The 19364-nt window shown below is 52.8% G+C and overlaps 1 protein-coding gene across 2 annotated transcripts in view; it reads left to right on the top strand.

The window, feature by feature from the left end:
• The window catches only part of ANKRD11 (ankyrin repeat domain containing 11), a 174175-nt gene extending 155402 nt beyond the window's left edge, over positions 1-18773 (top strand). For both annotated transcript variants that reach the window (XM_053270483.1, XM_053270482.1), the window contains exons 7-13: positions 1598-1740; positions 2409-2556; positions 4529-11286; positions 15105-15203; positions 15330-15473; positions 17132-17224; positions 17473-18773. In XM_053270483.1, coding sequence (XP_053126458.1) covers positions 1598-1740; positions 2409-2556; positions 4529-11286; positions 15105-15203; positions 15330-15473; positions 17132-17224; positions 17473-17658 — 7571 coding nt within the window. In that variant the 3' untranslated portion in view covers positions 17659-18773. The remainder of the gene's footprint in view (positions 1-1597; positions 1741-2408; positions 2557-4528; positions 11287-15104; positions 15204-15329; positions 15474-17131; positions 17225-17472) is intronic.
• The last annotated feature ends 591 nt before the right edge of the window (positions 18774-19364 follow it).

Here is a 19364-nt window from a genome sequence, read left to right as displayed (position 1 = left end):
TCCACTCTCACTTCAGCCACAATTGTACCTCGGCTTGCCATTGAGCGGTGTTCAGTTCCTCCTAATCCCCTTCGTACTCTGAATGCATTCTCTCCTAGGTCCTATTATTTTCCCAAGAGTTCTTTGCACAGAGTTTATTAAGAGGGCTGAATCTAGGCGGTGCTGCCCTATGTTGCCGAAGGCTCCCTTGAAATGCTGTAGCATCATCCTGGCTAAATGCGTCCGGCACACTCCCGTAGCAGGCAGAAGGTGGTGCCTTCTGAGCTGTGGATATTTCACATGGCTCTCTTATTTGGACAAGCAGTATTTATGGGTCAAGTGTGCAAGACTTGGGGTGTGTGAGCCGGCCGTTCGGCCAGCTCTGTTCGATTCCAGACCGGGTTCGAGCTGGTCTGGCTTCAGGCGTGTCCGAACCGGGCCTGGTCTGTTTAGGCCATCGAACCAGGCTGAGTCAGTTTGTGGGCAGTTCGGATATACAAGTAAAGTCAATATAACAAGTAAAGGGCATCCCTAATCCTAATTGTAAAGGCAGTGTAGGGGGTGGGGGTGAGGGGAGCTAAAGAAAGCAGCCTCTGTTGGCCTCCATCCCCGATTTGCGTGGTGACACAAATGGCCTTTGTGCATGTGCAGAGGTCTGAACTGGGCAGTAGGCGGCTTGGACTGTCATTTGGGAGGCTGGTGGGGGACTTGGAGGAGCCCCCTCCACTACTTCACTGCCGCCTTCTCTAAAGGTATGGAGGCCACTTGCTTTAGCTACCCCCCTCCCCCCCACTGCCTTCACCATTAGGATTAGGGTTGCCCTTTGCTGGTAAAGTATAACTGAGCTGTCCCAGGAGCCGGTTCTTTAAACCAGGGTCTGGTTCAAATTTGGACTGCCCGAACCAGGCCAGCTCGAAGCGACTTGCGTATCCTGATTCTCGACACAGCCTTTCAGTAAGTTAGGGTCTCTCTGATAGTGAAGTGGTCAGAATGCCCAACTGCCAGCTTGCTTTTTTCTTGGAATCTTCAAGGGAGTTGGGGAACTGATTGATTAGCAACATCCCTTGATTACATTGCTGGGGTGAAGTCTAGGCAGAGACACTCTCCCCTACCTCTGAAATCCAAGCAGGCCTGCTTCTGACATTGCAGCTGCCTGCTCACATCCCAAAAGCCAAGGCTCAGGTGGGAACAGGAGTTTGAGCCAAGAGTCCTGGCTATGTTTAAGCGGCCAGGTTCCCTTCCCTCAAAGGGTTGGGAGACACACATTCGTCCATCAAAGGAAGATTTGGGTTTCTCTCCCTTTCAGTTCACTACACTTCTGTTCTTATTTCTAGTTGGCAGTTGGAGGTGTGTGTGTGTGTGTGTGTGTGTGTGTGTGTGTGTATATATATATATATATATATATATATATATATATATATATATATATAATGCTGCAGACAAAAGAGCCAGGATGGGCTAAGCACCAGGCAAGAGGAAGACCTCTGCTGTCCCCTGCTAATGCAGGGCCATGGGGTTGCCAGCCAACCTCACCAGCTGAGGCTCTGCTGTGTGAGACGCTTGCTGATTGAAATGGGCAACCTGTGTCACATGTGCGTGTCTGTGTATACATCTGCAGGCTGGACGGCTTTGCACGAGGCATGCAACCGGGGCTACTATGACGTTGCGAAGCAGTTGCTTGCTGCAGGCGCCGAGGTCAACACCAAGGGCTTAGATGACGACACTCCGCTGCATGACGCAGCCAGCAATGGGCACTACAAGGTCAGTTCTTGCTGGATGTGAAGAGTCAGCTGGGCTGGGCCCCAAGCTCCTGGCCCTGGCCACCAGCAGATGCTGTGCAGCACTTCTTGGGACTGCTCTTTTGCCCTAATCCTGGAAGACTGTGGCGGAGTCCAGCTCCTTCCCTCCCCCACCCCATCCATCCATCCATCCATCCATCATGTTCTCATAACCCCTTCTGATGTTTTGTTGCCTTCCTGATATATATCAGAGTCCCCTTCCATAGGCATTTGAAGTTTAACTTCCCTGTCTGATCCCAGAGAACAGGCCAGGCCAGGTATGGAAAGAGAAGGCTCTCCCTTCTTCTCAGCAGACCAGTGGTCGGTCTAGCCTGCGCTGACTGGCAGTGGGTGTCCACATTCTCTCCTTTGCAGTCGTCGTCGTCATCACCATCATCACTCGATGATCCTGAGCATGTTCTCTGCCAATGAGCTGTAGGCCCCCTTGGTTTGGTGGGCCACTGACTGGCGCGTGACCCTCCAAGCTGTCTTGTGGTGAGGCCAACCCTTGGCGCGCGACCCTTTGAGCTGTCTTGTGTTTGCCAACCCTCGACATACTTCAGGATAATATCCATGTTTGCTTCTCTGACCAGTATTGGATGAAAGCACAGGTGCTGATGCCACTTACCAAGACTTCTTATTTTTGTCTAGGTGGTGAAACTGTTGTTACATTATGGAGGAAATCCTCATCAGCTTAACAGGAGGGGAGAGACGCCATTAAAAGTAGCGAATTCCCCCACCATGGTGAACCTGCTCCTGGGCAAGGCCACATATCCTTCCAGTGAAGAAAGCTCCACAGGTGAGAGGCGGGGTGGGCTTGCAGGTGGGTGCCAAGAACCAGTACCTTTTTTCATTACACCATCTCCAAAGGGTTGCTGTTGTGATGAATCCAGCAATTAGCGTCTAATTAACCAAAATTCAAACTTCATGTGCTAAAGCAACTCCCAGATGAAATACACGCAGTAGTGATGGCTTGTTGCTGCAGAACCCCAAATATGCAAGGAGTCCATCCAGGAGTGTCTGGCACGTAAGAGGCATGTTCTGGGCAAGCAAGCAGCTCTCTGCTCCCTCCATGAAGACGCGGCCCCAGCCCCTTGACACGGTGCATTTAGGCACTATTCCTGTCTGCTTGCAACGGCCTCTTGCTAGAGATCCAGCAGATTTTTCTGCACCCGAGTGAAGGAAATGCTCCAGGGGAATGCAGTCCTCCTCCTAGAGTTAGCAGGGGATAAACAGGGCCATGGACTGCCCTTCTAAGAGCACAAGGACAGCCCTGCTGGATCCAGGCCCAAGGCCTTTCTAGTCCTGCTTCCCACAGTGTCCCACCAGATGCCTCTGGGAAGACGCCTACAGGCAAGAGGTCCCCTGAGGCGTCGGGCCAGCTGCCTCCCATTCAGGCCCTCACAAGAGTTTCTCCTCTGGTGTGCCCTTGTACACACTCATTCGCTCACACACCATGCATGTGCACAAATGGTCTACCGGAAAGGGAATGAGAAGCTCGCAGTTAACATCCGGCACTCCTGCTCCCTCTTTTCCCCCCTGCCTGTAATGTTCCCCTTTTGGAGCTGCCTCGGCCACAGGAGGCGCTGGGTCAGCCTTTTGCTGTCCTTGCGTTTGAGCCAGCATGGCCCATGCCCTGAGATAACATCCTGGTTGGTGGCTTTGAGGCCAAACATGGATGGGAGCAGTTCTACTACAGCTGTTTATATACCACTTTTCAACCAAGTCCTAAAAGCAGTTAATGTCGAAAAATAAAATAGATGCTTCCCTGTCTGGAAAGGGCTCACAGTCTCAAAAGAAATGGAAGGTAGACACCAGCGACAGCCACTGGAGGGATGCTGTGCTGGGATTAGATTGGGCCAGTTGCTCTCCCCTGCTAAACTGAAAAGAGTCACCCGTTGGAAAGGTGTCCCCTCTGTGCTCATCTAAGAGGGGCCAGCAAAGAGGGATGTAGAGAGGACGTGCAGGCAGCACTGCTTTGCAGGCAACTCTTTCTTGGCAGATCGGAGAGGGGTGGGGATTGCCTTGTTTTGCCTGGAGTTAGCTAGGAGAGCTTGTGGCAGAGGAAGGAACTGGAGAGGTCTGGAAGCTGTGGCAGGGAAAGGCAGGAGGAATGGCCCCGAGTGAGCTGGAAGCTCCTAGTACTCTCTCCTGCACCGTGAGCTTGCTGCACGCTTGTAGGCGAGCCACTACACTTCCGTCTGTAATACGAGGACTGTAACAGGAGGCTCTCTTCTTGGGGCTTTGTAACTATGTCAGAGTGAGTGTACAATGAAGCCTCTTGAGGCACTGTAGAAACACTTAAGTGGTAAAGCATTGTACCCATGGAGTTCCTGGAGGTGCTGGGGATGGGGTTTTCATTGTTGAGAGGCAGCCGCTGAGCATGACCTGTGCTTGTTTAAAAAAAAAAAAAAAAAGTCTGGGGGTGGGAACGGTTGCACCATTGCTCCAGTTGTAGGTTGACGCTGCAGACGTCTGGGTGCAGCCCCCTTTGAAACAAATGGATGTTGCCCACAGCAAGAGCTCTCACTGGATTTGCCCCCTTTCTGCCCAGATGCTTCCAATGGACTCCTGCTTCGAGGCTTTGGCTCTTTATCCCAGAGGACCTCTCAGATCCAGCGTGTAGGTAGAGCAGCTGCAGCTATGCTTTGCACATGGAAGATAGATTATCCGTTCAGGTATTGTGAGCAGGTTTCTGTGAAGAATGCGGCTAGCTCAGGGTGCAAGCCGGTGCTGTGCCTGACCCTTTCTTTGTGCTCTTGTTTTTCCAGAGAGCTCGGAAGAGGAGGATGCTCCATCGTTCGCACCATCCAGCTCCATCGATGGCAATAACACAGACTCTGAGTTTGAGAAAGGCCTGAAACACAAGGCCAAAAGCCAGGAGCCCCCGAAAGCCATTACTCCTGTGAAGGACGAGTATGAATTCGATGAGGATGACGAGCAGGACAGGGTCCCGCCAGTTGACGACAAGCACTTGCTGAAAAAGGATTACAGGAAAGAGACTAAAGCAAACAGTTTTATTTCAATCCCCAAAATGGAAGTAAAAACCTATACGAAAAACAGCACAATTGCACCAAAGAAAGCAGCCCATCGCATCCTGTCGGACACATCGGATGAAGAGGACACCAGCACTGTGGGGGCCGGTGAGAAGCTGCGGCTGACGACTCACTCCATCCTTCCCAGCAGCAAGGCTCGAGAGCCTTCCAGCGCCAAACAGCAGAAGGAGAAAAACAAAGTGAAGAAGAAGCGTAAAAAGGAGGTGAAGGGCAAGGAGGTTAAGTTTGGCAAAAAAAATGACAAGTTTTGTTCCTCTGAATCAGAGAGCGAAAACCTGGAAAGTGAGGAGGACGACAGAGACTCTGTACAAAGTACTGCCTGTGTAAAGGACTCTCGGCTGGTGTTAAAGGAGTCGTCCTTGTTTAACTCCCTTTCTGCCTCCTCTGCTTCTTCCCATGGGAGTATGGGGTCACAGAAGCATAACCCTAACCTTACAGAGCAGCACTCCAAGCACTGGAGGACAGACAATTGGAAAACTGTCTCCTCTCCAGCCTGGTCAGATGTCAGCTCCTTGTCAGATTCGACACGGACGAGGCTGACCAGCGAGTCGGACTACACGTCCGAGGACTCGAGCGTGGAATCTCTGAAGCCAGTGAGGAAGAAGCCAGAGCACAAGAAGCGGGCCCAGCATGTGGGGGCAGTGGCGGCGGCTACCGTGCTGGTGGTGGAGAAGAAGAACTCCTTCCATGCCAGCGTTGATGGAGCTATTCCAAAGCTGGACAAGGAGGGGAAAGTTGTAAAGAAGCATAAAACCAAACACAAACACAAAGAGAGAGGCCAGTGTCCTGCCACCCAAGACATGAAAATAATCAAATCCTTTTCTTTTGAGTATGAGGACTCTAAACAGAAACCTGAAAAGGCTTTGATGGTAGAGACGGAGAGCCCTGCTGAGAACAAGCTCAAAGGGCTAAAGCATGAGAGGGAACACTTCAAAAAGGAAGACAAATTTCTGAAAACGAAATCCGAGGAGAAGGAGTGGCCATTTAAAGACGAAGCTGGTAAAAACTCCAAAGAGGAGAAATCCTTGAGAAAATCCAAGGAGGCGAGTAAAGACACCAGTAAATCTTTCAGAGAAGAAAAGACCAGTAGGCTGGAAAAAGAGAAACCCACAAAGGAGAAGTCGCCAAAAGAGGAGAAGCTTCGGATACACAAGGAGGAGCGGAAGAAAAAGTCCAAGGATAAGCAGTCTAAGGCTGAAAAGAAAAATGAACCAAAGGAGGAAAAACCACTGAAAGTGGAGAAAGAGAAGATCCTGAAAGAGGAGAAGGAGAAATGTAAAAAAGACAAGGGTTACAGAGAGGAGTCTGGCTTTGAAGAATTTAGTAATAAAAACCAGTTTCTGGAAAGCGAGGACACAAAATTCAGCCTCTCTGACGATCAGCAAGATGGGTGGTTTTCCGACTTGTCTGATTCTTCTTTTGATTTCAAAGGAGAGGATAGTTGGGATTCGCCAGTGACAGACTACAGGGAAATTAAAAATGACACTGTGACAAAACTCATAGAAACAGTGAAGGAGGAGATAAAAGATAAAAAGCGGGAGAGTAAAGCAAAAGATAAGCGAGAATACAGTGAGAAGCGTGCTGATAAAGATACTTTCCTAAAAAAGAAAGAGAGGGAGTACATTGAGAGGAATTTGGAGAAGAAAAAGGATCAGACTGAAAAGCATAAAGGTATTCCCAATTATCTGCCTGAAAAGGACAAAAAAAGGAAAGATTCTGCTGAAAGCTTTAAAGAGAGAAAGGAAAAGGATGCTGGAGAAATTAGCAAGGAAAGGAGAGACTTGTCTGATAGCTCTAAAGATAAAAAAGATGTTAAAATAAAGCAAGAGGAGTCCTATAGAGATGAGTTCAAAGACTATGCTTGCGAGGCATTCTTCAAAGAGAAATCTGATCCTGAATTTAGTGGTAAAAACGTGGATGCTTGGGAAAGGCATCATTCAGGAAAGGAGAAGAAGGATGTGCCTGAGAAGGACAAGAAGGAAAAATTAAAACCAGAAAAGTATAAGGAAAAATCCAAAGTTGAGGATAAAGAGAGAAATGAGAAGGTTCTGGCTGAAAAAAACCAGAAGGACAAAGAACTAGATAAAGGCTTTAAAGAGAAGAAAGATCCGAAAGAGAAATACAAAGATCCTCACAGCAAAGATAAAGAGCGGAAGATGTCCTTAGACCAGGTGAAAGAAAAGAAGGAGAAGAACTTTTCTGGGGACAGGGAGGACTTCCACGAAAGACGGGATGAGAAAAAAGGCAGAGAGAGGAGCTGGTACAGCATCTTGGATATCTTCACCGATGAAAGTGAGGATGAGAAGGATGCCTGCAGTCTGAGTGGATTCAGACTTGGGGAGGGCCTTGGGAGCGAGATGCATCGGATGGATAGTCTACAAGATAAGGATGATGGCATGGTAGCCGAGCGAGACCTCTACGTCCCTGAGAAACACAGGAAGTATTCCTCTGATAGGCAACATTCTGCTGAGAAGCAGAAAGACAAAGAGTCCAAAGAGAAGAAGAAGGACAAAGGACTAGCAGAGGGTGGGAAGGAGAAAAAAGAGAAGAGCTCCTTCGAAAAACACAAAGAGAAAAAGGACAAAGATTCAATTGAGAAGTACAAAGACAGGAAAGAGAGAACCTCAGTAGACTTGGCCCAGGAAAGGAAGACCAAGCAGAAGCTCCCTGAAAAGATGAAGCATGCCGGAGAAGAGAAGGTTAAAAACAGGCACAAGGAAAAAATGGATAAAGAATATACAAAGGAAAAGCGATCCTCAAAAAGTGGAGAACCAGAGAAAAGCTTGTTGGAGAAGCTGGAGGAAGAAGCCCTCAATGAGTACAGAGATGACTCCAACGATAAAATTAGTGAGATTTCCTCCGATAGCTTCACAGACAGAGGGCAAGACCCAGTGCTCACCAATCTCTTTGAGTCTTCCAATCTCTCTCTTGCAGATAACTCAGAGGAGAAATTTAAAGAGTGCTTGCCTTTGCCTTGCTTGCCAGATAAAGTCAAGGAGCGGGAAAGGCACAGGCATTCCTCCTCCTCCTCAAAGAAAAGTCACGAAAAGGAAAAAGCAAAGAAAGAGAAAACAGAGAAAAAAGAGAAAGCAGAGGAGTTTAAAGACTCAAGCAACAGGAAAGATTCCACTCAGTACGAGAAGGACTTCACCATGGATGGAGAAAGCTTTGGGATTTCCTACAGCATGAAAACAGAGGCAGAGGAAGAGCTGGACAAAAATATGGAGTATTTGTTTTCTGAAAAGAAGGACAAAAATGACTCTGAAAGAGATGTTCCAAAGAAGGCAGAGAAAGAAAAAGCATATGGCTCCAATGCAGTCAGCACAGCCAAAGAGAAGAAGAAGAGGGACAGGCACAAAGAGAAGTGGAAAGAGGAGAGGGAGAAACATAGAGACAAACACACTGATGGGTTCTTCAAGCACCACAAGGAGGAGCAGAAGTCTGCCAAAGACAAGGATAACCCTCAAGTACTCACTCTCAAGGACAAATCAAAAGAGGAGCCCCCCAAGTACAATGACCTCAAAGGGAAGGAGAGGCTCAAAGATAATCAAGAGAAGGACAAATTGGAGTGTCTTAAAATGAGCAATGGGAACGATAAAATAACCTTCTCCAAAGAAGGCAGCAAGAAGGACAGCAGCAGGCCCCGAGAGAAGCTTTTGGGTGATGGCGACCTGATGATGACCAGCTTTGAGAGGATGTTGAGCCAAAAAGATCTTGAGATCGAAGAGCGCCACAAGAGGCACAAGGAGCGAATGAAGCAAATGGAGAAGATGAGGCACCGCTCTGGAGACCCCAAGTTAAAAGATAAAGTCAAAGCCAATGAGGAATTGCGCAAGAGAAGCCTGGATCTGACTGCCAAGAAACCACTTGTGCTGGATACGCAGTTAAAAGACAAGAAGCTCAAGGATTTGGGCCCGCTTGCACCAGTTGTGTCCCCTGATAACAAAACCCAACCTGCTGCTGGAGTGGATTCCAAGGACTGGATAGCTGGCCCCCAACTGAAGGAAATCTTACCTGCTTCTCCAAGGCCAGATCAGAGCAGGCCAACAGGGGTACCCACGCCTGCATCCGTTGTTTCTTGCCCAAGCTACGAAGAGGTGATGCAGACACCAAGGACTCCATCTTGCAGCAATGAGGACTACACGGACCTGATGTTCGACTGTGCAGATTCTCAGCATTCGCTCCCCATATCCACCATGTCCATGAATGCCTGTTCTCCTTCCTTTTTTGACAGATACGCCAATCCTTCTGGTGGATTCCCTGAGAACCCAAGCCAGACCCCAACAAGGACCATTCCCTCCACAAATCTTCACCGGTCGATGTCAGTAGATATCAGAAGAGCACCAGAAGAGGAGTTCAGTGTTGGGGACAAATTTTTCAGGCAACAAAGTGTCCCAGCCACTGCGAATTATGAATCTCCAGTTCAGCACTTGATGGAGGAGAAAGTCCTCCTTCCCTCTCTCTCCATGGAAAAGTTCCCACGTTTGTCTCCAGAATGTTATTCCCCGGACTATGGAGTCCCATCTCCTAAAGCGGAGGCATTGCACTGTGTGCCAGGAGCCGTTGGCAGTGTTGCCCAGTCCCCTGAAAGTGTCCTTTCTGGACGGCAAGCCAAGTCTTCTCCCTCTCACAGAGACGAGCTGCTGGCCCCTTCCATTGAGAGTGCTCTCCCACCAGATCTCGGCATAGCATTAGACATGGAGGAAGAGCAGCAGGCAACAGCTTCCGTTATGCCCCCCGAGTCCAGCTTTCTCCCACCAGTTGAGGAGAACCACTTTGGCTCGGTTATTCCGGAGCAGAACAGTGCTGAGTGGGAGGACGCGGCGGCACAAGAATTGGATCCTTCTGTTCCTTCGAGCTTGATTGGCAGTCCTTCCGACCACCCTGTCGGCTGGGCAGTGGGCTCAGAGCTGCTCCTTAAATCGCCCCAGCAGGGCCTGGAGTCCCCCAAGCCTTTCTGTTCTCCAGACTCCACGCATCCTGCGCCAGGGCCCTTCATTTCTGCTGATTACCCCAACTCCCCTGCTTCATACCCCCTCTTAGTGTCTGAATCAGGGCTTGATAAGGCAAAGGAAGACATTGAAGGAGAAGTCCCGCTTGAAATGGCAGTGACAGAACAGCAAGCGCCATATGCAGATTCTCCTGCTCAGTTAGATTCTGCCTTCAGCACCTGCAAGCCTGTCCCGGAAGAAGCGTCTGACATGCCTCTGCAGCCGGCCAGCATGCCAGCAGAATCCCAGGTGGAGGCTGTGAATGTTCTAGAAAAGGATGACTTGGAAAGCAGCGCCATTGTCCCTGTCAGTTCAGAGGAGCCCGTCACGTGGCCTGAACCATTCACAAATGCAGACGACGACTTGGACCTTGGCCCTTTCACTGTGCCGGTTCTGCCATTTCAAACGAAAGAGGTGCCAGAGGCGGAAGTGGCGGAAGCAGAGTTGGCTGCTGTTGAAGGAGGCCATGCTGCTGCTCCGGACGCACTGGGCACTGGGCTTGTGGATGCAGGGGTGTCCTTGGCTACCAACGAGCAGGAGGAGCTGACCCTGAAGCAGCAGAGCACCCCGTCTGAGGAGCCAGAACCACAAACTGATGAGCAGAAGCCCGAAGAGATTTCACCAGAAGTTGCGTCGGAAGGGTCTGGTGCCCCAGAGCGGAAGAGTGTGGAAGAACCGGAGACCCCCCAGAATATCCAGGAGGCAGCATCGGCAGACCTTTCTGAGCTGGAGGCCAAGGGGGCAGGAGCAGATGGGGAAGAACTGTTGCCAGCTGCTCTTCCATCCGACAGTGGCTCTCAACCCAGTTTGAGCCAAGCCAACCGAGCGGAGAGTGTTGATGCTCAAGATGGGGTCGTGGCCCGGGGCACCAGCCAGGCTCCTTCTTCCCTGGCTGAAGCGCCGCAAGGGGGCACCCAGCCAGAAGCCCCCGAGCCAGCCCCCAAGCCAGTCCCTGAAGCCCCCAAGCCCCCCAAAATAGAAGAGATCCCTCAGCGGATCACCAGGAACCGGGCCCAGATGCTTGCCAACCAACACAAGCAGAACAATGCTGCTAATGCCGCCGCCGCCGCTTCTGAAAAGGAGTTCCCTCCTGCCGCTGCCCCCTCGACACGGGCCAAGGGGCGTGTCACGGAGGAGGAGGACGCCCAGGCCCAGCACCCACGGAAGCGCCGGTTCCAGCGCTCGAACCAGCAGCAGCAGCTGCAGCAGATCAACACCTCCACTCAGCAGACGCGCGAGATGATCCAGCAGACTCTGGCCGCCATTGTGGACGCCATCAAGCTGGACGACATTGAGCCCTACCACAGCGACCGGTCCAATCCCTACTTCGAGTACCTGCAGATCCGGAAGAAGATAGAAGAAAAACGGAAAATCCTCTGCTACATCACGCCCCAAGCGCCCCAGTGCTATGCCGAGTACGTCACCTACACGGGCTCATATCTGCTGGATGGCAAACCTCTCAGCAAGCTGCACATTCCAGTGGTGAGTACCTGCATGCTGCTGCTTCTCCTTGCTGGCTTAATCCGTTTTGCCACTCCAGCAGGCGTGGAGACATGCAGCCACCCCTTCGCCATGCATGGGTGCATGCTCCAGGCATCTGGAGAGAGCTCCCACCACGGCAGAGGCTAATGTGGACATCCTGCCAGAGCACAAGAGTCAGTCCATCCCCTGACTTGAGGCCCCCAAGTCACCTGTGGTGGCCTCCAGGGCGCTGCCTGCGTGCGTGGGGGGCGGGGGGGGGGGCTGGGAAGGTGGCTTAGGGGCTCCTGTTAGCCACTAGGAGGGCACAAGTGGGCCCAGACAGCAGGTTTGCAGAACAGGGTCTAAAGCTTCAAATACACTAAATCCAAAAATGAGACTCTAGGCCTTGATTGGCAGCAGATCCAAATAAAAGAACATAATATATTAATAGATATGTATAGAAACACACACACACACACACACACACACACACACACCCCTTTTGTAGATAAACTGTACTGAAGTAAATCTGAAGGAAGAGCTCAAGATAGCTTTGAGTGCCAGAGAAGAAATGACAGCTTAACCAAAGTAGCACTCTTCCTATCAGAGGGACGGAAATGCCAGAGAGATCTGCCTACCCACACTAATCTCCGATCTTTATAAAAATACACCCCAATGATATAAAGACCTAATATATGCATGTAAGCATAACAGATAAGATGTGAACTTAAAACAGTAGAACATCCACACTCAGAATATAAATACATAAATAATAATCCTAAATGACCACTACGGAGACTTTTGAAAATATCTTCATCAAGTGAACCAGATATTTCTAACAATATATTTGCTAGTCTCAAGTGTAAAGTTTTAACTCCTGTCTTAATTTGTTCTTGTTGCTGTAAACCACCCACAGATGGAAGTTTGGGGCGTTGTACCAAAAAAAGAAGGGGGGAAAGTCACCTAATGGCACAGCAGGGAAATGGCTTGACTAGCAAGCCAGAGGTTGCCGGTTTGAATCCCTGCTGGTATGTTTCCCAGACAATGAGAAACACCTCTATCAGGCAGCAGTGGTATATCAGCAGCTGCAGCATCAACCTTTATTACGGTCACAGACCAGCATAAAATTACATGTTGCATGAGGGTGATTACATATAAGTACTAAAAGGACGAATAATATGTTTTTATTTTTTATTCTATTTATTTTTACTTTTATATCCCGCTCTTCCTCCAAGGAGCCCAGAGCGGTGTACTACATACTTGAGTTTCTCTTTCACAACAACCCTGTGAGGTAGGTTAGGCTGAGAGAGAAGTGACTGGCCCAGAGTCACCCAGCTAGTTTTATGGCTGAATGGGGATTTGAACTCGGGTCTCCCCGGTCCTAGTCCAGCACTCTAACCACTACACCACGCATGTAACTGTTAAAAGTTACATGTTAAAAAGTACAGGTGGATAAAGGTGATAAGAAGATACATATCATAAAAGGGCTAATAATAATGACTGCATTTTTAAAAATTACATGTTAAAATGTATGAGTAAATAAAAGTGATTACATATATATTGATACATATTAATGCTAAAAACTAAAAGTTCTAAAAATACTATTTCTATTACCATAAACATCATAAAAATGTGTAGGAGAGATTAAAGGGGGGGATAAAATAGTATTAGGGTTAAAAGATATGTGGGGACAAGTGTATAAAAAACCTGCATAATAAAACTGAAAAAGCCGGATTAAAAATTATAAGGAGGAATAAGAAGCTACCAAAAGGGAGGCGTGGGCAAGTGCAAGGTCTGTCCAGAGTTCCCGGGAATCAGATTAAGGCTAAAAGGGCTCCCAGCCCGTCGTCTTCCAATGGATGCCGATCACAGCTGCACAGTACCTAGCGATGCTCCTATGTAATGGCAGGCTTAGAGTCAGAGAGTAGCAAGGAGCTGTAGAATTGGCTTAGCAGTGATCTAGGAAGACTGCTGAAAGGCATCCTCTCATACTGAGTGGGAGGAGGCAATGGCCAACCCCTCCTGTATTCTACCCAAGACAACCACAGGGCTCTGTGGGCGCCAGGAGTCAACGCTGACGCGACGGCACAGTTTGCCTTTACAAATATAATAAATAAAATAGGTAAATACTCCTTGAAATACCAGCATACCGAAGAGAAGCTCAGTTGCTGCCCAGTGTAGGCTGGCTGTCGTTCTAGCCACAGACTTGGGTCCGTCTCGTAATTCCTCCTCCTCAGAGCCCCGAATGTTAACTCCTGGAAGACTCAAACACATGCCATCTGTTCACATGGTCTGTTGCGTTTCTATGCATATATTAATATAAATTGTTCTGAAATAGGATTCCTATCATTAATCCTCTGTAAATGTTCACTTGTACAGAGATCCGCTATTAGGATTGGTAGGTGGGTCTGGTTTTTTGGTGTTCTCCTTGGTACTTTGGACCCCGGTGTGCCTTGTCAGGGCCGAATCTCGCCTTGCTAGCTTGGCTGCTTCCGCCCTGCTGGTCCACATGCTGCTCCTCCTTGTGCTCCTTGCACTCTTCAACAAGGCAACTGCGTTGTTGTAGTGGTTAGAGTGCTGGACTAGGACCGGGGAGACCCGAGTTCAAATCCCCCTCCAGCCATGAGACTTGCTCTCTCAGCCTAACCGACTTCGCAGGGTTGTTGTGAGGAGAAACTCAAGTACGTAGTACACCGCTCTGGGCTCCTTGGAGGAAGAGCGGGATAGAAAATGTCAAAATAATAAATAATAATAACAACAGCTGCAGGCAGGTAGAAATGCTGCCTCTGATGAGAGACGTGGACCTGTCGGCGCCAGAGGAGCGGCCACCAGTCCTTTGCTGGCCTCTGTACCCTGCAGGAGCAGACAGACCAGTGCTGGCCTCTGGGCCACGTGGTGCTGCATTCCTTCCCGGGGTGCTTGCAGCAAGCCCACAGTCGGCAGTGGGGGGGTGTGGGGTGTGTGCAGCCTGGGCTTCTCCTAGCCCCTTCTCCCCCACTTGCTGCTTCCTGTCTCTCATAAAGTCGGCGCAGAGCGAGGAGGAGGAGGAGGAGAGGACCCTGTTAAGACAGCTCCGAGAGGCGCCAAAGGGCCCCGCTCTCCGCGTGTGGGTCTCTCTCAGTGGTTCCCAGGGTGCCTTGAGCCCCCCACCCTCAACGGAAGGAGGACAGAGGCCCAGCTGGGATCTCCCCTCATGTCCTGGGCTTGGGAGCAAGCAGAGGGGCCCCGGCTTGTGGCTTCGGTGTGCCCAAAGGGAAAGGCGCGGAGGGGACTGAATGTGCAGAAGAGCCGCCTGCAGGAGACCCACCGAGGCCTGTCGAGGGCAGGACGGCTGCGTGGGCAGGCGCAGTGCAGGTGGCCGCCTTGGGCAGCTCCAGCCTCTTGGCCGGAGGATCAGAAAGGCCGGTGTGGGCTCTGAGCCCCCAGGGAGCCCCTGCGGGTGGCTGGATATGCTGGCAGTTCCCCCCCCACACACACACACACTGCCCAGCTGCATCTTGTTAGACTGGTTCAAAGAGCCGCCGCTGCCGCCGCCTCCCTGCTTTCTACTTTGCCGGACATTGGAGATGTTGGGGGGCGGGGGCAGTGCCCGTGCCCGAGAGGTGAGCAGGGAGAGCAGGCGTGAGCGGCCCCCACCCCCAGCTGGTGGGCCCTGCTCTGCCAGCCTTCCCAGCCCGGGTGCCTGGGGCTGGGTGCTGACCTCCCTGCTGCAGCTGGGGACGGAGACTGTTCCGGGCACTGCTGGCAGGGAGGCCGAGGTGGCGGCGGCGGCTACTGCTGCCGCCACCGCAAAGGGGTCGCTGCTTGGTGACCAGTTGGCTTTCCCGTGTGTGTTCCAGATTGCGCCCCCGCCCTCCTTGGCAGAGCCCCTCAAGGAGCTGTTCAAGCAGCAGGAAGCCGTTCGGGGCAAGTTGCGGCTCCAGCACAGCATCGAGCGGGTAACGGCGGGCTGGGGGTGTGTGGGGGGGGGAGGCTGGTGGGGGCTCCCCCTCCCCACTGCCCTTGAGAAAGAGGGGTGTCCTCTGCTCCCTGCCAACCCCCCCCTTCTCCTTCTCCTGCTGCAGGAGAAGCTGATTGTGTCGTGCGAGCAGGAGATCCTGAGGGTTCACTGCCGGGCAGCCAGGACGATCGCCAACCAAGCCGTGCCCTTCAGCGCCTGCACCATGCTGCTCGACTCGGAGGTCTACAACATGCCTCTGGAGAACCAGGTCTGTGGCTGCCTGCTGGTGGCTCTGGCTGCGCCCGCCTTCTTGCTCTCGGCTCTCCCGCACAGGGGTGATGGGGCCGAGGCCGAGGCGACGCGTCTCCCCTGCTCCTGGCTCACGCTTTGGCCTTCTGCCACCAGCTCTTGCTTTGTATGGTGCTGGCTGGATTTAGGGGAGCAGCAGTCACTCATCCTCGCAATCCAGGGGGGCCCCAAAAGATGGACTTCCCTCCCTCCCTCCCTCGCTCCCCCCCACTCCTGCCCCACCCAAGAGCCGTGCTGCCTGCAGGCTGGCCATTTGCCAGGCCGAGCTGTGCGGTGTAACTGCACAGCTCTACCTGATGAATGGCCTGCCTGCTGGCAGCACAGCTCTCAAGAGACAGAGAGAGGAGACACTCAAGCAGTCTCCTTTGGTGCCCCCCCCACCCCGTCCCCACAGCTCACCTGGCTGAGCTGCTGCCAATTGAAGGGATCTCCGGAGGGGCGACTGTTGGTCAGAAACTCTCAGAGAGCCGAAGGGGGTCAGGAAGGGCGGCACAAGCCGGCCCCAGGAGCCCCACACAGGCCTCTGGGCCGAGGCTAGGAAGGCGGCTCCCTGGACGGTGCAAAGCCAAGCTCTGTCCTGCCACCGGTGAGAGGGGTGGGTGGGTGGGTGTTCCATGCCGCTTAGGCTTAGCATCTCGGCAGCGTCTAGAGCGGAAGGAAGCGCCGAGGCAGACCGCCGGGAGTGCGGCTTTGCAGCAGCAGCAGCAGGAGAGAGCCCGCGAGGGAGCGCTGCAGCCAGCCAGAGCCCAGACATCAGCGCCTCCTGCTGGCCACGTGCGTGGAGGCCCTTCTGCTGGCTTGCTGTCAAGCTGCCGCCTCGGCAGAGAGCAAGTGCTGCATTGCAGGCGCCCGTCTCCCGTGCACTTGCCAAGAGCAGGGCGACTCGTGGGCCGGCCTCCTCATTGCGTTTTTGCCTCGGATTTGCGGCTTGGCCGTGGTCAGCACTCACCGTGGGGAGGGAGAGAGACGGGCTCAGCCCCGTCACTCTGCTTTGGGGGCTTCGCCCTGGAGGTGCAGGTGGGGCTCTTCTTTGCAAGGGACCAGCAGGATAGGACCCAGAGGAGGGCAGGAAGGACATGGGACCCAAACAGGAAACCTCTTCCTTTCAGGTCCCTTCACCTCTGTACTTGGGAGCCAGAGTACATGCAGCTTACCCACATGTCCCGTCCCCCCCCCCCAGGATTCAGTAGCACCCACTGGGGCAATGAGGGGGCACAGCCTGCAGGGAGGGGGTATTTAACGCTTTCCCCTCATGCTGTGGCCCCAACAAAACTTGCACCCCGCAAAGCTGCTATTGGTCCCTGGCAGAAAGCTTCTGTGTTGTGGGTGGGGGTGAACACCTTTGTCAGGGCCACAATGGGAGGGGAAAGGGTAAAACCCCACTTCCATGCTCCTAGTCCTCATCTCTTCCACACACACCCCTCCACTGCTTTGCAGCTTTTTTTAATGCAGCACCAAACTCCATATTTAACAGAACCTGTAGTAGGGCCCCCACACTCTTCAGTGCTGAAGGTGTGTGTGTGAGGGGGGGCGGGGGGGAGAGAAGGAACCCTCTGAGGACTTATTTATGTTGGTCTCTATCCCCCCCACCCCGCCCTTTCCCCTCGTGTGTCTTAGGGGGATGAAAACAAATCTGTCCGGGATCGTTTCAATGCTCGCCAGTTCATTTCCTGGTTGCAGGATGTGGATGACAAATACGACCGGATGAAGGTGAGGGAGGGCCGAGGCGGGGAGGGGGGTGTGGCATTTCCGGAAAGGTCTGGGCCCTCGGAAGCTTGCTTGCCACTCTTCCGCATGCTGGTTGGTCTGAGGAGGCAAGGCTGGCGTTGGGGCTGTGTGCTGGAGACCTCTGCCCCGGCACGCCCTCTGAGGCAGGGCTGAGTGGGGAGGGGGGGTGGGGGTGGCTCCCCCCCGCCGCCGCCGCCGCTCACAGAGCTTTGCTCTCCTTCCGGGTCTAGACCTGCCTGCTGATGCGGCAGCAACACGAAGCGGCAGCCCTGAACGCCGTGCAGCGGATGGAGTGGCAGCTGAAAGTGCAGGAGCTGGACCCTGCCGGCCACAAGTCGCTCTGCGTGAACGAGGTGCCCTCCTTCTACGTGCCCATGGTGGACGTGAACGATGACTTTGTGCTCTTGCCAGCATGACAGGACCTCACCTGGAGACATTCTCCCTGCAAACTGGCATGGGGGGGTGCCCCCCGAGGATGGGTGCAGGCGCTCACACACCCCCCAACCGCTTGCTGATGAATCCCGAGTCAGGCGAGGAGGAGGAGGAGGAGGAGGAGGAGGAGGAGGAAGCACACACTCACGAGAGAACCAACGGCACTTTCTTCACAAGGTCTCCTGCCCGCTGGGCAGCGGGAGCAGGGGAGGCACAGCTCCTCCCACCCCAGCCGCTGTGGCAGACGGAAGGCAGGCGGGCGGGCGGGCAGCAGCCTGCACATGGCAGCATGGACCAGACTGGAGGGCAGGCGAGCGGCTGGCGGGAGCAGGGGCCGGAGGAGGAATCCGGGGACACTCTCTGGGCCACGTCGGCTGCCGAGCAGGGGAGGCGGCCAGGGCCCCTCGGCACACTCACCGTTGCGGCAGTTTCCAGCGCTTGGGGCCGCCCCCCCCCTTTTCCTGCTAGTGGACCTCGCTTCGGAGAAGCTGCAGGGCAAAGCCACCGGGGGGGGGATTCTTGGGGAGGGGGCGGCGGGAGGGGGCGCTGTCGCTGCTTGTTGCATCCGGGCCACAGGAAGACCAGCTGAGCCAAGGAAGCACCCGGCCGGACCCTGGAGGTGGGGCAGGAAGGGCCACCTGGACGGGAGACCCCCCAGGTGCGTTCTAGGTAACCGTCGAGACCGTGGGGTCAGGGGGCCACCAGGCACCCGACCCCCCCTGGACATCAAAGCAGCGCAGAGCAAGGACTGCGTGGCTCTGTTTTTAAATGGAGTAAAATCCATATGGTTTATATATATATATATAAAATATATATATATAAATATATATTTTTCCTTTAATCTTGGGCATTTTGTTTCTCTTTCTGAGAACATAACTTGAAAAAAAAAAAAGATACACTACAAGAGCCAATACTCGTATAAAGATAAATTGTATCACAAAAAATGCTGTACAGTTTTTATATACATTAACAATGTACTTTTTTGCTGCCTTCTAGATAATTTATTTTGCAACACATTACTGCACAGTTGTAAATAACTTATGTACTGTAACATCACTTTCAGTCATGTGTAAAGAAATAAATAAATTAATTGAAATTACCTTGGTATGTATCGTTCACCCGAGGCGGCAGCAACCGCACCGCTCCTCACCGCCTGGCGGGGCAAGAAATGCGGCCTCCCCTACCCCCGGTCCTCAAGGGCCGCAAGAGGCGTGCTGCTGTCTCGAGGCCGCCCCCCCCCCCGCAAAGTGGGTCCTCCTGGAATGCCCGGGGGCACCCAGCCTCCCCTTTCACCCTCCGCCCCTGCCAGTCACAGAACCGGCGTGGAGGGTGTTTTAAGGAAGCATTTCTGCAAACGAGACCCTTGCATGTTCAGAGTGTGCGAGACTCTTCTCCTCAGGACAGCCTGGAGGGAACCACAACCTCTGCGGTGGTTTGGAGGAGGAAAGAAGCGCTCGCAACTTCTGCCGCCCATGCCTTAAGGTGCAGTGCAGGGGCCCGGGTCTCTGCGGGCGTGCTGGGAAGTCCCCCCCTGCCTACCGCGCTGTTGATGAGAGAGGAAGCCCTGCAGCCCTGGCCTCTCCTCCTCCGCCTCCTCGTGGCCCCTCGGCTCCTCAGGCGAACGGAGCCAGCGTGGTGTAGTGGTTAGAGTGCTGGACTAAGACCGGGGAGATGCGAGTCCAAAGCCCAT

This window comes from Hemicordylus capensis, chromosome 9 (genome assembly GCF_027244095.1).
Source record: "Hemicordylus capensis ecotype Gifberg chromosome 9, rHemCap1.1.pri, whole genome shotgun sequence".
NCBI lineage: Eukaryota > Metazoa > Chordata > Lepidosauria > Squamata > Cordylidae > Hemicordylus > Hemicordylus capensis.
Note: the sequence above shows the minus strand (reverse complement) of the source record. Positions and strands in the feature narration are given on the sequence as shown.